Source organism: Hyla sarda, chromosome 2 (genome assembly GCF_029499605.1).
Source record: "Hyla sarda isolate aHylSar1 chromosome 2, aHylSar1.hap1, whole genome shotgun sequence".
NCBI lineage: Eukaryota > Metazoa > Chordata > Amphibia > Anura > Hylidae > Hyla > Hyla sarda.
In genome coordinates this window covers 11,708,269-11,727,209 of record NC_079190.1, presented here as the reverse complement: position 1 = coordinate 11,727,209, position 18,941 = coordinate 11,708,269, and the positions used below count along the sequence as shown (strand labels likewise).

General features: G+C 41.5%; 1 protein-coding gene across 1 annotated transcript in view; it reads left to right on the top strand.

Moving 5' to 3' along the window:
• ACER3 (alkaline ceramidase 3) overlaps nucleotides 1-18,941 on the top strand; it is a 58,280-nt gene that overhangs the window by 22,972 nt on the left and 16,367 nt on the right. The window contains exons 2-3 of the mRNA XM_056561164.1: nucleotides 12,543-12,656; nucleotides 12,750-12,802. Coding sequence (XP_056417139.1) covers nucleotides 12,543-12,656; nucleotides 12,750-12,802 — 167 coding nt within the window. The remainder of the gene's footprint in view (nucleotides 1-12,542; nucleotides 12,657-12,749; nucleotides 12,803-18,941) is intronic.

Here is an 18,941-nt window from a genome sequence, read left to right as displayed (position 1 = left end):
TATAGAGATCTGGATCCATCTGACCAGGCCATGTTTCTCTATAGAGATCTGGATCCATCTGACCAGGACATGTTTCTCTAGAGAGATCTGGATCCATCTGACCAGGACATGTTTCTCTATAGAGATCTGGATCCATCTGACCAGGACATGTTTCTCTATAGAGATCTGGATCCATCTGACCAGGTCATGTTTCTTCCTAGAGATCTGGATCCATCTGACCAGACCATGTTTCTCTATAGAGATCTGGATCCATCTGACCAGGCCATGTTTCTCCATATAGATCTGGATCCATCTGACCAGGACATGTTTCTCTATAGAGATCTGGATCCATCTGATCAGGCTCCTGGAGGATCTAGATTAGCTTCCCTATGGAGATGTCCTTCAGCTGTTCCCCCGCAGTATATCTCTCCTTATGGTCACATGACGCAGTGCGTCTAAGATGTGTTGAGGTCGGTGATGCGAGGTAATGGGCGGCACGTTGACTTCGGTTTAGTTGCATTCTCGTGTGTCATGACCGCTGCCAGCGCTGGGGACCACCCAGTGGCCATTTTTGTAAGAGTTCTGCAGCGTTCCAAATTACTTAGTTTAGCCCCTTTCAAGACCTCTGCTTGCTGCAAGTCACCGTTCGTCGACCCCAGGTTCCCCGTCTGTTGCAACACTACAACTCCCAGAACGCACTGACTGACTCGGGTCGAGAAACACTGCTATAAAGGAAAAGAATGTTCTTCTTTAGCTTCAGAACTTTTCACAGCTGAGGATTTGCTACAATTGCATCCGGTTTAGGCTGAGTTCACACCACGTTTTTGCAATACAGTTCCCGTATACATTTTCAATTTGAAAACCGCACGAATCCATATTGAAAACCGTATGCCAAAAGATGCATCTGGTTGTTTCCCTATTGCGTCTTGTACGGTTTTGTCCGTTTTTTTTTTTTTTCCCCGTACCCAAAACCGCACCCTACCACGGTTTTGGTCCGGGTGAAAAACCGTATTGAACCGTATACGTTTTTTTTTTTTGTTTTTTTTTTTTGTTTTTTTTTTAACATGGGAGTCAATGGGAACCGTACAGAACTGTATGTGCGTGCGATTCCATCCAGTTTTCACCATACGGTTTTTGACTTTGCACAGTTTTTTTTTTCTTGGAATTTCAATCAAACAAATAAAACTTTATTCTTAATGAAATGAAAATTTAAAAACGTATACGGCTTTTCCTTCTTAAAAAAAACGGATGCAACCGGACATCATTTTTTAAAACCGTATACGGGTTAAAGTTTGTACACACGTTTTGATACAGATTAGTCCGGTTTTGAGGAATTTCTCAAAAACCTGATACAGGAACTGTATTGCAAAAACCTGATGTGAACCCGGCCTTAGATAGTGCTCCTAAAAAGCTGAGGTGTATTTAGGGCAGTGATCTCCAAAATATGGGCCTCTGGATGTTGCAAAACTACAACTCCCAGCATCCTCGGGGTGTGTGCCCGTGTGGATGTATGGTGGGGCTTGGCTGGAAAACGTATACACACCCAATCTCCGAAGCATCTGAAATAGTGTTGATCTACACCAGTGGTCTCCAAACTGTGGCCCTCCAGATGTTGCAAAACTTCAACTCCCAGCATGCCTGGACAGCCAAACACCTGCCTGCCTCCTCCAGAGGATCCACACTGATCATGAAAGGTAAATCAAGGCTTCCCTTTTGCAAAACTTCAACTCCCAGCATGCCCGGACAGCCAAACACCTGTCTGCCTCCTCCAGAGGATCCACACTGATCATGAAGGGTAAATCAAGGCTTCCCTTTTGCAAAACTTCAACTCCCAGCATGCCCGGACAGCCAAACACCTGTCTGCCTCCTCCAGAGGATCCACACTGATCATGAAGGGTAAATCAAGGCTTCCCTTTTGCAAAACTTCAACTCCCAGCATGCCCGGACAGCCAAACACCTGTCTGCCTCCTCCAGAGGATCCACACTGATCATGAAGGGTAAATCAAGGCTTCCCTTTTGCAAAACTTCAACTCCCAGCATGCCCGGACAGCCAAACACCTGTCTGCCTCCTCCAGAGGATCCACACTGATCATGAAGGGTAAATCAAGGCTTCCCTTTTGCAAAACTTCAACTCCCAGCATGCCCGGACAGCCAAACACCTGTCTGCCTCCTCCAGAGGATCCACACTGATCATGAAGGGTAAATCAAGGCTTCCCTTTTGCAAAACTTCAACTCCCAGCATGCCCGGACAGCCAAACACCTGTCTGCCTCCTCCAGAGGATCCACACTGATCATGAAGGGTAAATCAAGGCTTCCCTTTTGCAAAACTTCAACTCCCAGCATGCCCGGACAGCCGTTGGCTGTCCGGCATGCTGGGAGTTGTAGTTTTGCAACATCTGGAGGTCCACAGTTTGGAGATCACTGATGTAGAGGGGCCCGATGGCAGATAGGGACCCCACACCTATACGGTGCTGGACTCCTTGGGACTCCTTGGTTTGCTAACAAAGCAGAGCTGCAGTATAAAGCAAGGGGGGGTAGAAAAAAAACACAGAACAGCTGCTACTGATGAAACAGGAGGCCTGTCTTAGGCCGGGTTCACACCACGTTTTTGCAATACAGTTCCCGTATCAGGTTTTTTGATTTAAAAAAAAACGGATTCCTCAAAACCGGACTAAACTGTATCAAAACGTGTGTACAAATTTTATTCCGTATACGGTTTGAAAAATGATGTCCGGTTACATCCGCTTTTTAAGAAAAAAAAAATATACGTTTTTAACTTTTCACTCCATTATGAATAAAGTTTCACTTGTTTGATTGAAATTCCATGAAAAAAAATTGGGCAAAGTCTAAAACCGTATGGTGAAAACTGGATGGAACCGTACGCACATACAGTTCTGTACGGTTCCCATTGACTCCCATGTTAAAAAAAAAAGAAGAAAAAAAAGATTGCAATACCGTTTTTCACACCGGACCAAAAACCGTGGTAGGCTACGGGTTTGAGTACGGGAAAAAACGGACAAAACCGAAAAAGACGCAAAACGGACACAACTAGATGCATCGTTTGGCATACGTTTTTTTTTCAATGGAAAGTCAATGCATACGCACATAAGGTGTAATGAAGCAAAGTTGCAGTAGAAAGAATGGCGCATGCATAAAATGTATCCGTGACATCCTAAAGTCCCCTTTTCGGCATCTTTCCGTCGCTGAGTTTTTTTTTTTGGCCGGATTCCTAATTATCCCAAACTTCAGAGTTTAATAAACTTTAATGACATAAGTCATAAAACGTGGTTGTAGCGACTCGTAGCCTACATTTATTTGGCAGTCGGCCATGTTTTTTTTATTTTTTTTTAATTTTTTTTGTCTTTTCACAGCAGTTCGGATTCCGCTTTACAGCGTGACTTGTAACGGTTTAACTCATGAAGCATCTCCTGCTCCTGTCCGTAGTAGTTCACCACGTTTGAGAATCTGTTTTGCAGCAGACTGTAAAATGAGTCTGTACTGCAGCTTGCGATAGTGACCTCTAATGGCCAGAATGAGAACTGCAATTTGAATTAATTAATTCCTATGAATTTAGTGATATAGGATGTAAACTTAATGATGCGACAGCTACATAGAGCAGTATTTCCTAACTAGGGTGCCTCCAGCTGTTGCAAAACTACAACTCCCAGCATGACCGGACAGCCTTCGGCTGTCCGGGCATGCTGGGAGTTGTAGTTTTGCAACAGCTGGAGGCACCCTAGTTGAGAACCACTGACTTAAAGTAATAGTAGGTGCCCCAGTCCCTTCCCCCACCCCAGTGAGATTACGCAGACATCTCCGTGTCTCGGGAGCATAAGCTGTGGCGTTGTACAGATGCAAATCCCCAGAACATGTATGGAAATCTGTCTCGGCCGCACCTTATCCGGTGTCGGCAAAATCGGGGATTGTACATTTTCCTATCTAACCCGCAGGCAAATCTATTCTAGGGATTCTATTACAGGAGAAGAGTGGAGTCTGTAAAGGTCCCCCCTTAAATCATTACTACATGATTGCTGGCTTTTTAGGGTGCTGGGAAGCTGGATAACGACACATACAGTCACCATTACAACTCTCACAAAGGTTGTCCCCCTGCTTTCCTAGCCTTCTTAGTGGACCGGCTGCTTAGCTATGACAGCTATGGGTGTGTTGACTTTTCCGGGTGCTGGGAAAGCTGGGTGATGACAAATGTAGTCCCCATTACAGCTCGCACAAGGGTCGTCACCATCTTTCCTAGAGTTCTCAGTGGACCGGCTGCTTACTTTGGAATAACTATGTAACTTTTCTGGGTGGCGGGAAAGCTGGGTGACAGCCTGAATGGAGCACAGTACTTGGTATTCTGCATTCCTAGACTCCTGAATGGTAAACACTTAAACTTCAACTTGTTTTCCCAGACTTTCAGGGTCCAGTCTTAGTTCCATCCATGTAGTATTTTTATTTATTTTTTTCCAGGATGCTGGAAAGCTGGGTGATGACAATATGGTCACCATTACAGCTCTCTCACAAGGGTCATTGCTGAGCTTCCCTAGACTTCTCAGGGGACCGGTTGCTTAGTAATGTTACTTACGGTGTGTTGGGTTTTCAGGATGCAGGGAAAGCTGAGTTACAGCCATCCTCTCCGTAGGGTTGTTTTTTTTTGTTTTTTTTCTAAACATGTATCTGGTCATATTTGACCATTCAGGAGAGAGAGCTGGAAAGTTTTGTGACCACCAATAGCACTAGTCAATACCGGTCATTTATTCAGCTTTCCTAGACTTTTGAGTGGGCCAGCTGAAAAGTAGGGGGGGGGGGGTATTGGCTTGTCAGGATGCCGTGGAAAGCTGGTTGGAGTATGGAGCACATACAGCTCTGCAGTTTTTATTTTCATTTTATGCATTTATTTCTTCATATCTGACATTACACAATATCCAACATAACAATATTCGAAAGGAAAAAATATATGCGGTAGCTAAAATATATATATATACAACATATCAAATCATACATCAGAATACAGGACTATTAGCGATAGAATGTATCACATAAAACATCTAGGGTAGAAAAAACCAAAAATGTAAAACCCTCTCCAATATCATGTAGTAGCTTATAACTAGAGATGAGCGAACTTACAGTAAATTCGATTCGTCAAGAACTTCTCGGCTCGGCAGTTGATGACTTTTCTGACCAGGCCATGTGTTTCTAGAGAGATCTAGATCCATCTGACCAGGACATGTTTCTCTATAGAGATCTGAATCCATCTGACCAGGACATGTTTCTTCCTAGAGATCTGGATCCATCTGACCAGGCCATGTTTCTCCATAGAGATCTGGATCCATCTGACCAGGCCATGTTTCTCCATAGAGATCTGGATCCATCTGACCAGACCATGTTTCTCTATAGAGATCTGATCCATCTGACCAGGCCATGTTTCTCCATAGAGATCTGGATCCATCTGACCAGGCCATGTTTCTCCATAGAGATCTGGACCCATCTGACCAGGCCATGTTTCTCTATAGAGATCTGGATCCATCTGACCAGGCCATGTTTCTCTATAGAGATCTGGATCCATCTGACCAGGACATGTTTCTCTAGAGAGATCTGGATCCATCTGACCAGGACATGTTTCTCTATAGAGATCTGGATCCATCTGACCAGGACATGTTTCTCTATAGAGATCTGGATCCATCTGACCAGGCCATGTTTCTGCATAGAGATCTGGATCCTTCTGACCAGGCCATGTTTCTGCATAGAGATCTGGATCCATCTGACCAGGACATGTTTCTCTATAGAGATCTGGATCCATCTGACCAGGACATGTTTCTCTAGAGAGATCTGGATCCATCTGACCAGGCCATGTTTCTCTATAGAGATCTGGATCCATCTGACCAGGACATGTTTCTCTAGAGAGATCTGGATCCATCTGACCAGGCCATGTTTCTCTATAGAGATCTGGATCCATCTGACCAGGTCATGTTCTCTATAGAGATCTGGATCCATCTGACCAGGTCATGTTTCTCTATAGAGATCTGGATCCATCTGACCAGGTCATGTTTCTCTATAGAGATCTGGATCCATCTGACCAGGACATGTTTCTCTATAGAGATCTGGATCCATCTGACCAGGTCATGTTTTCTCTATAGAGATCTGGATCCATCTGACCAGGTCATGTGTTTCTATAGAGATCTGGATCCATCTGACCAGGCCATGTTTTCTCTATAGAGATCTGGATCCATCTGACCAGGACATGTTTCTCTATAGAGATCTGGATCCATCTGACCAGGTCATGTTTCTTCCTAGAGATCTGGATCCATCTGACCAGGTCATGTTTCTCTATAGAGATCTGGATCCATCTGACCAGGACAATTTCTCCATAGAGATCTGGATACATCTGATCAGGCTCCTGGAGGATCTAGATTAGCTTCCCTATGGAGATGTCCTTCAGCTGTTCCCCCGCAGTATATCTCTCCTTATGGTCACATGACGCAGTGCGTCTGAGATGTGTTAAGGTCAGTGATGCGAGGTAATGGGCGGCACGTGACTTCGGTTTAGTTGCATTCTCGTGTGTCATGACCGCTGCCAGCGCTGGGGACCACCCAGTGGCCATTTTTGTAAGAGTTCTGCTGCGTTCCAAATTACTTAGTTTAGCCCTTTCAAGACCTCTGCTTGCTGCAAGTCACCGTTCGTCGACCCCAGGTTCCCCGTCTGTTGCAACACTACAACTCCCAGAATGCACTGACTGACTCGGGTCGAGAAAACACTGCTATAAAGGAAAAGAATGTTCTTCTTTAGATTCAGAACTTTTCACAGCTGAGGAATTTGCTACAATTGCATCCGGTTTAGGCCGAGTTCACCACCACCTTTTTGCAATACAGTTCCCGTATACATTTTTCAATTTGAAAACCGTACGAATCCATATTGAAAACCGTATGCCAAAAGATGCATCTGGTTGTTTCCCTATTGCGTCTTGTACGGTTTTGTCCGTTTTTTTTTTTCCCCGTATCCAAAACCGCACCCCTACCATGGTTTTTGGTCCGGGTGAAAAACCGTATTGAACCGTATACGTTTTTTTTTTTTTTTTTTTTTAACATGGGAGTCAATGGGAACGGTACAGAACTGTATGTGCGTGCGATTCCATCCAGTTTTCACCATACGGTTTTTTGACTTTGCACAGTTATTTTTTCCTTGGTATTCAATCAAACAAATAAAACTTTATTCATAATGGAATGAAAATTTAAAAACGTATGCGGCTTTTCCTTCTTAAAAACGGATGCAACCGGACATAATTTTTAAAACGGTATAGGGGTTAAAGTTTGTACACATGTTTTGATACAGTTTAGTCCGGTTTTGAGGAATTTCCTCCAGATGTTGCAAAACTTCAACTCCAGCATGCCGGACAGCCAAACACCTGTCTGCCTCCTCCAGAGGATCCACACTGATCATGAAGGGTAAATCAAGGCTTCCCTTTTGCAAAACTTCAACTCCCAGCATGCCCGGACAGCCGTTGGCTGTCCGGGCATGCTGGGAGTTGTAGTTTTGCAACATCTGGAGGTCCACAGTTTGGAGATCACTGATGTAGAGGGGCCCGATGGCAGATAGGGACCCCACACCTATACGGTGCTGGACTCCTTGGGACTCCTTGGTTTGCTAACAAAGCAGAGCTGCAGTATAAAGCAAGGGGGGGTAGAAAAAAAACACAGAACAGCTGCTACTGATGAAACAGGAGGCCTGTCTTAGGCCGGGTTCACACCACGTTTTTGCAATACAGTTCCCGTATCAGGTTTTTTGATTTAAAAAAAAAACGGATTCCTCAAAACCGGACTAAACTGTATCAAAACGTGTGTACAAATTTTATTCCGTATACGGTTTGAAAAATGATGTCCGGTTACATCCGCTTTTTAAGAAAAAAAAATATACGTTTTTAACTTTTCACTCCATTATGAATAAAGTTTCACTTGTTTGATTGAAATTCCAAGAAAAAAAAACTGGCCAAAGTCAAAAACCGTATGGTGAAAACCGGATGGAACCGTACGCACATACAGTTCTGTACGGTTCCCATTGACTCCATGTTAAAAAAAAAAGAAGAAAAAAAGATTGCAATACGGTTTTTCACCCGGACCAAAAACCGTGGTAGGCTACGGGTTTGAGTACGGGAAAAAACGGACAAAACCGAAAAAGACGCAAAACGGACACAACTGGATGCATCGTTTGGCATACGTTTTTTTTCAATGGAAAGTCAATGCATACGCACATAAGGTGTAATGAAGCAAAGTTGCAGTAGAAAGAATGCGCATGCATAAAATGTATCCGTGACATCCTAAAGTCCCCTTTTTTCGGCATCTTTCCGTCGCTGAGTTTTTTTTTTGGCGGATTCCTAATTATCCCAAACTTCAGAGTTTAATAAACTTAAATGACATAAGTCATAAAACGTGGTTGTAGCGACTCGTAGCCTACATTTATTTGGCAGTCGGCCATGTTTTTTTAATTTTTTTTTATTTTTTTTGTCTTTTCACAGCAGTTCGGATTCCGCTTTACAGCGTGACTTGTAACGGTTTAACTCCATGAAGCATCTCCTGCTCCTGTCCGTAGTAGTTCACCACGTTTGAGAATCTGTTTTGCAGCAGACTGTAAAATGAGTCTGTACTGCAGCTTGCGATAGTGACCTCTAATGGCCAGAATGAGAACTGCAATTTTAATTAATTAATTCCTATGAATTTAGTGATATAGGATGTAAACTTAATGATGCGACAGCTACATAGAGCAGTATTTCCTAACTAGGGTGCCTCCAGCTGTTGCAAAACTACAACTCCCAGCATGACCGGACAGCCTTCGGCTGTCCGGGCATGCTGGGAGTTGTAGTTTTGCAACAGCTGGAGGCACCCTTGTTGAGAACCACTGACTTAAAGTAATAGTAGGTGCCCCAGTCCCTTCCCCCACCCCAGTGAGATTACGCAGACATCTCCGTGTCTCGGGAGCATAAGCTGTGGCGTTGTACAGATGCAAATCCCCAGAACATGTATGGAAATCTGTCTCGGCCGCACCTTATCCGGTGTCGGCAAAATCGGGGATTGTACATTTTCCTATCTAACCCGCAGGCAAATCTATTCTAGTGATTCTATTACAGGAGAAGAGTGGAGTCTGTAAAGGTCCCCCCTTAAACCATTACTACACGATTATTGGCTTTTTAGGGTGCTGGGAAAGCTGGGTAGCGGCACATACAGTCACCGTTACAACTCTCTCACAAAGGTTGTCCCCCTGCTTTCCTAGCCTTCTTAGTGGACCGGCTGCTTAGCTATGACAGCTATGGGTGTGTTGACTTTTCCGGGTGCTGGGAAAGCTGGGTGATGACAAATGTAGTCCCCATTACAGCTCGCACAAGGGTCGTCGCCCATCTTTCCTAGAGTTCTCAGTGGACCGGCTGCTTACTTTGGAATAACTATGTAACTTTTCTGGGTGGCGGGAAAGCTGGGTGACAGCCTGAATGGAGCACAGTACTTGGTATTCTGCATTCCTAGACTCCTGAATGGTAAACACTTAAACTTCAACTTGTTTTCCCAGACTTTTTAAGGTCCAGTCTTAGTTCCATCCATGTAGTATTTTTATTTTTTTTCCAGGATGCTGGGAAAGCTGGGTGATGACAAATATGGTCACCATTACAGCTCTCTCACAAGGGTCATTGCTGAGCTTCCCTAGACTTCTCAGGGGACCGGTTGCTTAGTAATGTTACTTATGGGTGTGTTGGGTTTTCAGGATGCAGGGAAAGCTGAGTTACAGCCATCCTCTCCGTAGGTTTTTTTTTTTTTTTTTCCTAAACATGTATCTGGTCATATTTGACCATTCAGGAGGGGCTGGGAAAGTTTTGTGACCACCAATAGCACTACCGGTCATTTATTCAGCTTTCCTAGACTTTTGAGTGGGCCAGCTGAAAACTAGGGGGGGGGGGGGGGGGGGGTATTGGCTTGTCAGGATGTCGTGGAAAGCTGGTTGGAGTATGGAGCACATACAGCTCTGCAGTTTTTATTTTCATTTTATGCATTTATTTCTTCATATCTGACATTACACAATATCCAACATAATAATATACAATGTTCGAAAGGAAAAAATATATGCGGTAGCTAAAATATATATATACAACATATCAAATCATACATCAGAATACAGGACTATTAGCGATAGAATGTATCACATAAAACATCTAGGGTAGAAAAAACCAAAAAATGTAAAAACCCTCTCCAATATCATGTTAGTAGCTTATAACTAGAGATGAGCGAACTTACAGTAAATTTGATTCGTCACGAACTTCTCGGCTCGGCAGTCGATGACTTTTCCTGCATAAATTAGTTCAGCTTTCCGGTGCTCCGATGGGCTGGAAAAGGTGGCTACAGTCCTAGGAAAGAGTCTCCTAGGACTGTATCCACCTTTTCCAGCCCACCGGAAAGCTGAACTAATTTATGCAGGAAAAGTCAGCAACCGCCGAGCCGAGAAGTTCGTGACGAATCGAATTTACTGTGAGTTCGCTCATCTCTACCTGCGGCCATCAACGGCCGGGACCCGCGGCTAATACAGGACATCACCGATCGCGGTGATGCCCTGTATTAACCCTTCAGACGCGGCGATCAAAGCTGACCGCCGCGTCTGAAGGGAAAGTGACACTAACCCGGCTGTTCGGGACCACCGCGATTTCACCGCCTGACTGAATAGCTGGGTTAGTGCTTACAGGACACCGGGAGGGATCTTACCTGCCTCCTCGGTGTCTTCTCCGTTCAGGGATCCCCTGTATGGCCGGCGCTCTCCTTCCTCGTCGACGTGCGTAACGACGTGATGGCGGCGACGGAGAGCGCGGATACCCGGCCGGCAGCAGAGACGTTCCGGAGCGATGGGGACGCGGCGACAGCGATGGAGCGACATCCAGGGCAGCGGTGACGGGTCCGGAGCGGTGGGGACACGTGAGTATTAAATCATATACCAGTGGTCTTCAATCTGCGGACCTCCAGATGTTACAAAACTACAACTCCCAGCATGCCCGGACAGCCGTTGGCTGTCCGGGCATGCTGGGAGTTGTAGTTTTGAAACATCTGGAGGTCCGCAGGTTGAAGACCACTATTGGGTTCAAAATCGTTATTTTTTTTTTTTAGATTTTGCACCTATAAATTGGGTGCGTCTTATACGCCGCCGCGTCCTATAGGGCGAAAAATACGGTATGCATTTATTAACAAAATTTTAACACTCTCTATCCCTACGACTAAACCAAACCTCTCCGAGCCTGGAGAGTAGGAGGTACCTGATCTGTTACCCAGCCCTAAAACAATAACCGTAGAAATGCCCCCCCCCCCCCCCACAAAAAAAAAACCCTCACCCACGCATTTTAGGGGCCCGACTATATATTTAGCCAAACATAAATAACCCAATATTCACTCTATACCTTAGTGCTCTGCTTTCCTAGACTCCTGTATGACCAGTGATACTAGCACTTGAGCCTTAGGCTTTTAGTGGCCAATCTGCTTCCTTCTATGTTGTTTTTTCGGGAACCTGGGAAAGTTAGGTGACTGCAAATATGGGTCACCATTACAACTCTATCACAAGGTTTGTCACCCAGCTTTCCTAGACTTCCCAGTAGACCGGATGCTTAGTTATGATAACTATGGGCATGTGGCCTTTTCAGGATTCCTAGAAAGCTGAGTGAGAACTCTCTGCAGTACTTAGTGCCCTGTTTTCTTTAGACTCCTACATGGCCAGTAAATATACTAAGTGATACCAACACTACCAACTCCCACTCGTTTCTCCGGCTTTTCAACCACCAATCTGCTTAGTTCCAGCCATGTTGGTTTCTTCAGGATGCTGGGAAAGCTGAGTTGACAACGTGCATGGTCACCGATGCCAAATCCTACAGAGCTCATCACAAGCTTTTCCTAGACACTTGAACAGCCTTTCTGCTTAGTGATGCAGGGATTTGACCATTCAGGAGACTGGGAAAGCTGGGTTTTGGTCACTACGGCTGCTGTTACCCCTCCCACAGGGTTGCAGCCATTATTCATGGACAATGTTTTTCAGGATGCTGAGAAAGTTACATCCAACACTCTCTCATAGGTTTATTTTCTAAGCCTTTATATCATTGTTTCCCCAACCAGGGTGCCTCCAGCTGTTGCAAAACTACAACTCCCAGCATGCCCGGACAGCCGTTGGCTGTCCGGGCATGCTGGGAGTTGTAGTTTTGCAACAGCTGGAGGCACCCTGGTAGGGGAAACAATGCTTTATATAGTAAGAGTGGCCATGGGAAAGCTGATGGTTACCACAGCTTTTACAGGCCCCCGAATGGCCGTAGGAAAGCTGAATGAATAGTCAGTGGCGGTACGCAACTACAGAGCATTCATTCAGCTTTCCTAGCCTTTTCAATGTTTTGGCTATACATTAATGCCCATTAGGAGGTTTGCAAAGCTGGGTGACCACCATTGGACCACTGTTATTACTATTACAGGGTTGTCACCTGTCTTTCCTAGGCTGCTGAAAGGCAGGTCTACCAGGTGCTTATACGGTATAAGAGGAACTAAAGAGCGAATCTTCTCTCCATACAGGGAACACTGTCAGCAACCTGATCATGATCCTCCCGCCCATCTACGGGGCCGTCCACCGGCCCTCAGGGGACAGACTGGAGACCAGGTACTTGGTGGCCTACCTGGGGTTAGCAGGTGAGTACAACTACAACTCCCAGCATGCCCCTTCCCCATCTATTCCAAGTCTGCCCCATTGTAGTGACTTATAAATGATCTTGTGTTTTACAGCTGTCGGGATGGGATCCTGGTGCTTCCATATGACGCTACAATATGAGATGCAGGTAAGGCGGTTTATTCCCTGTATAGAAGGGGCTGTATTATAGTATTTATATTCTTGTATATAGGAGCAGTATTATAGTAGTTATATTCTTGTATATAGGAGCAGTATTATAGTAGTTATATTCTTGTATATAGGAGGCAGTATTATAGTAGTTATATTCTTGTATATAGGAGCAGTATTATAGTAGTTATATTCTTGTATATAGGAGCAGTATTATAGTAGTTATATTCTTGTATATAGGAGCAGTATTATAGTAGTTATATTCTTGTATATAGGAGCAGTATTCTAGTAGTTATATCTTGTATATAGGAGCAGTATTCTAGTAGTTATATTCTTGTATATAGGAGGCAGGTATTATAGTAGTTATATTCTTGTATATAGGAGCAGTATTATAGTAGTTATATTCTTGTATATAGGAGCAGTATTATAGTAGTTATATTCTTGTATATAGGAGCAGTATTATAGTAGTTATATTCTTGTATATAGGAGCAGTATTATAGTAGGTATATTCTTGTATATAGGAACAGTATTATAGTAGGTATATTCTTGTATATAGGAACAGTATTATAGTAGTTATATTCTTGTATATAGGAGGCAGTATTATAGTAGTTATATTCTTGTATATAGGAGGCAGTATTATAGTAGTTATATTCTTGTATTATAGGAGGCAGTATTATAGTAGTTATATTCTTGTATATAGGAGGCAGTATTATAGTAGTTATATTCTTGTATATAGGAGCAGTATTATAGTAGGTATATTCTTGTATATAGGAGCAGTATTATAGTAGGTATATTCTTGTATATAGGAGACAGTATTATAGTAGGTATATTCTTGTATATAGGAGACAGTATTATAGTAGGTATATTCTTGTATATAGGAGACAGTATTATAGTAGTTATATACTTGTATATAGGAGCAGTATTATAGTAGTTATATTCTTGTATATAGGAGGCAGTATTATAGTAGTTATATTCTTGTATATAGGAGGCAGTATTATAGTAGTTATATTGTATATAGGAGCAGTATTATAGTAGTTATATTCTTGTATATAGGAGCAGTATTATAGTAGTTATATGTCTTGTATATAGGAGCAGTATTATAGTAGTTATATTCTTGTATATAGGAGCAGTATTATAGTAGTTATATTCTTGTATATAGGAGGCAGTATTATAGTAGTTATATTCTTGTATATAGGAGCAGTATTATAGTAGTTATATTCTTGTATATAGGGACAGTATTATAGTAGTTATTTCTTGTATATAGGAGGCAGTATTATAGTAGTTATATTCTTGTATATAGGAGCAGTATTATAGTAGTTATATTCTTGTATATAGGAGCAGTATTATAGTAGTTATATTCTTGTATATAGGGGCAGTATTATAGTAGTTATATTCTTGTATATAGGAGGCAGTATTCTAGTAGTTAAATTCTTGTATATAGGAGGCAGTATTATAGTAGTTATATTCTTGTATATAGGAGCAGTATTATAGTAGTTATATTCTTGTATATAGGAGCAGTATTATAGTAGTTATATTCTTGTATATAGGAGCAGTATTCTAGTAGTTATATTCTTGTATATAGGAGCAGTATTCTAGTAGTTATATTCTTGTATATAGGAGGCAGTATTATAGTAGTTATATTCCTTGTATATAGGAGGCAGTATTATAGTAGTTATATTCTTGTATATAGGAGCAGTATTATAGTAGTTATATTCTTGTATATAGGAGCAGTATTATAGTAGTTATATTCTTGTATATAGGAGCAGTATTATAGTAGGTATATTCTTGTATATAGGAACAGTATTATAGTAGGTATATTCTTGTATATAGGAACAGTATTATAGTAGTTATATTCTTGTATATAGGAGGCAGTATTATAGTAGTTATATTCTTGTATATAGGAGGCAGTATTATAGTAGTTATATTCTTGTATATAGGAGGCAGTATTATAGTAGTTATATTCTTGTATATAGGAGGCAGTATTACAGTAGTTATATTCTTGTATATAGGAGCAGTATTATAGTAGGTATATTCTTGTATATAGGAGCAGTATTATAGTAGGTATATTCTTGTATATAGGAGACAGTATTATAGTAGGTATATTCTTGTATATAGGAGACAGTATTATAGTAGGTATATTCTTGTATATAGGAGACAGTATTATAGTAGTTATATACTTGTATATAGGAGCAGTATTATAGTAGTTATATTCTTGTATATAGGAGGCAGTATTATAGTAGTTATATTCTTGTATATAGGAGGCAGTATTATAGTAGTTATATTGTATATAGGAGCAGTATTATAGTAGTTATATTCTTGTATATAGGAGCAGTATTATAGTAGTTATATTCTTGTATATAGGAGCAGTATTATAGTAGTTATATTCTTGTATATAGGAGCAGTATTATAGTAGTTATATTCTTGTATATAGGAGGCAGTATTATAGTAGTTATATTCTTGTATATAGGAGGCAGTATTATAGTAGTTATATTCTTGTATATAGGAGGCAGTATTATAGTAGTTATATTCTTGTATATAGGAGGCAGTATTATAGTAGTTATATTCTTGTATAGAGGAGGCAGTATTATAGTAGTTATATTCTTGTATATAGGAGGCAGTATTATAGTAGTAATATTCTTGTATATAGGAGCAGTATTATAGTAGGTATATTCTTGTATATAGGAACAGTATTATAGTAGTTATATTCTTGTATATAGGAGCAGTATTATAGTAGTTATATTCTTGTATATAGGAGGCAGTATTATAGTAGTTATATTCTTGTATATAGGAGGCAGTATTATAGTAGTTATATTCTTGTATATAGGAGGCAGTATTATAGTAGTTATATTCTTGTATATAGGAGGCAGTATTATAGTAGTTATATTCTTGTATATAGGAGCAGTATTATAGTAGTTATATTCTTGTATATACGGGGCAGTATTATAGTAGTTATATTCTTGTATATACGGGGCAGTATTATAGTAGTTATATTCTTGTATATACGGGGCAGTATTATAGTAGTTATATTCTTGTATATAGGAGCAGTATTATAGTAGTTATATTCTTGTATATAGGAGCAGTATTATAGTAGATATATTCTTGTATATAGGATCAGTATTATAGTAGTTATATTCCTCTATATAGGAGCAGTATTATAGTAGTTATATTCTTGTATATAGGAACAGTATTATAGTAGTTATATTCTTGTATATAGGAGCAGTATTATAGTAGTTATATTCTTGTATATAGGAGCAGTATTATAGTAGTTATATTCTTGTATATAGGAGCAGTATTATAGTAGATATATTCTTGTATATAGGAGACAGTATTATAGTAGTTATATTCTTGTATATAGGAGCAGTATTATAGTAGTTATCTGGTTTCCTGGTGTGAATTGTGTGCACAGTCCTGGCCGTGCCCTATATAGAGGGATTATGTCTTAACCTGTATATAGAGGTGATCACACCCCATGGCTGGGAATTTTACCGCTTATCAGTAATCTCACATGTGGCGTCTGGGAGCGGACACTTACTTCTCCGATCTTTACTGACGAGCTGTGACCTAGATCAGTTGTTTTCAACCCTTTTTTTTTTTGCCTGAGTGTTTCCTTGACGGCCCATTCCCCAAATATTTTACCCCCATATTAGAGACATTTTGTAATGATTATAGTATAATCCATATAGAGTAGTAGGGGGGGGGGGGTACACGTTCCTCCAGCCTGGGCTTAAATAAATCGGTATATTCGGTATATGGTCAAAAATAATGTGAAATGTCCAGTGTGTTGTAACAATTTATTCATAAAACAATGGGAATTCCTGTGGTGTCCTTGGTAGGGACCAGAGATCAGATGACCACGATAGGAGATGAGATAGATAGATATATATATATATATATATATATATATATATATATATATATATATATGTAGATATATATATATATATATATGTAGATATATATATATATATATATGTAGATATATATATATATATATATATGTAGATATATATATATATATGTAGATATATATATATATATATATATATATATTATATATATATATATATATATATATATGTATATATATATATGTGTGTATGTATGTATGTTCATACAATGAATAAAAACGTATTAAATGGTTGAATCAACGTGTATAATAACAATTCTCAGGATATAGGTAGCGCTATGTGTATACAGACCGAGGTGGTGCTGTAGATGGCAGAATGCAACGTCACACAATTCTAGGTAGCCGGAAGTTTGTAACAATGTATCTAAGTACAGTGGTCCCTCAAGTTACAATATTAATCGGTTCCGGGACGACCATTGTATGTTGAAACCATTGTATGTTGAGAGCAGAACTCTATGGAAACCTGGTAATTGGTTCTGAAGCCACCAAAATGTCATCCAAAAATAGGAAAAAGTGAGGATTATAGAAAAATAAGTAGATAATTAATATAGATAAAGCAAATCCTTCCATATAAAAGTAATAAAGATCTGCTGGGAGCTGTAATCACTGTCTAGGTCAATGTTTCCCAAGCAGGGAGCATCCAGCTGTTGCAAAACTACAACTCCCAGCATGCCCGGACAGCCTTCGGCTGTCCGGGCATGCTGGGAGTTGTAGTTTTGCAACAGCTGGAGGCACCCTCTTTGGGAAACTCTAATCTATGTAGAGGACAGGAGCTTCTTCAGGGTCCTATTACAGTACACACAGTGTCCTAAAAAAGTAATGGAGTCGCCCTCACCTGGTGTCCAAAGGAGCAGGTAACCCTGGTACAGGTAAAGAGTACAGAACATGTAATACCTCCCTGTACTGTAGGGGGCGCTACCAGACACCAGTCAGTACATACACTTCAGTAATACAGGTAAAGAGTACAGAACATGTAATACCTCCCTGTGCTGTAGGGGGCGCTACCAGACACCGGTCAGTGCATACACTTCAGTAATACAGGTAAAGAGTAGTACAGAACATGTAATACATCCCTGTACTGTAGGGGGCGCTACCAGACACCAGTCAGTGCATACACATCAGTAATACAGGTAAAGAGTACAGAACATGTAATACCTCCCTGTACTGTAGGGGGCACTACCAGACACCAGTCAGTGCATACACTTCAGTAATACAGGTAAAGAGTACAGAACATGTAATACCTCCCTGTGCTGTAGGGGGCACTACCAGACACCAGTCAGTGCATACACTTCAGTAATACAGGTAAAGAGTACAGAACATGTAATACCTCCCTGTGCTGTAGGGGGCGCTACCAGACACCAGTCAGTGCATACACTTTAGGAATAGACAGGTTTTACCAGTGAAATATCCATTATGATTGATCGGTTCTTCCAGCCAATGACATGTTTTGCAGATTCCATAGCATTGTATGTTGAGTCTGGTTTCAAGTTACAATGGTCCAGAAAAGACTATTGTATGTTGAAACTATTGTATGTTGAGGCCATTGTAAGTTGAGGGATCACTGTACTGCGTGCGGCACCGTGTTGATATATGATTGCTGAATGAGGTTTTTAGGATAGTGCGCTCTGCGGCGCTGGGGACTCCTTGTGCTTGTCCCCCTTTACCCGGCGGCGCAGGGATGGGAAGTGGTGAGTGGGATAGTGGATTGTCTCTTGCCTGTAGTCCTTTAAAAGTAAGTGTCTGATGCGCTCTGCAGTGCTGGAGACCCCTCACTTGTGGACAACTCTACCCCGGCGGCACGTGGAAATTCAGTGCAAGTTATTGAGTGGGTTTGGGGTTTAGCACACTGTGCCTCTTACCAGTACTGTCTCGGAACGTGATTGCCGGACTCTGATTTCCACCGGGGAGATGTTTGGTGGCCAGCGAGATATGCGCAGTCCCGGGAGCGTACTCTTGTATAATCCTTACGGTCCGGTTGGTAGTGATTAGGAGCGGTGTGGTGGCCAATGTTGTAGATATCTGGTATAGGCTAGACGCGTTTCAAGACACTCCTCTGTCTTTCTCTTGCTATTGAAAAAGACATAGAGTGTCTCGAAACGCGTCTAGCCTATACCAAATTTCTTCAGCATTGGCCACCCTAACGATCCTCACCACTACCAACCGGACCGTAAGGATTATACAAGAGTACGATCCCGGGACTGCGCACATCTCGCTGGCCACCAAACATCTCCCC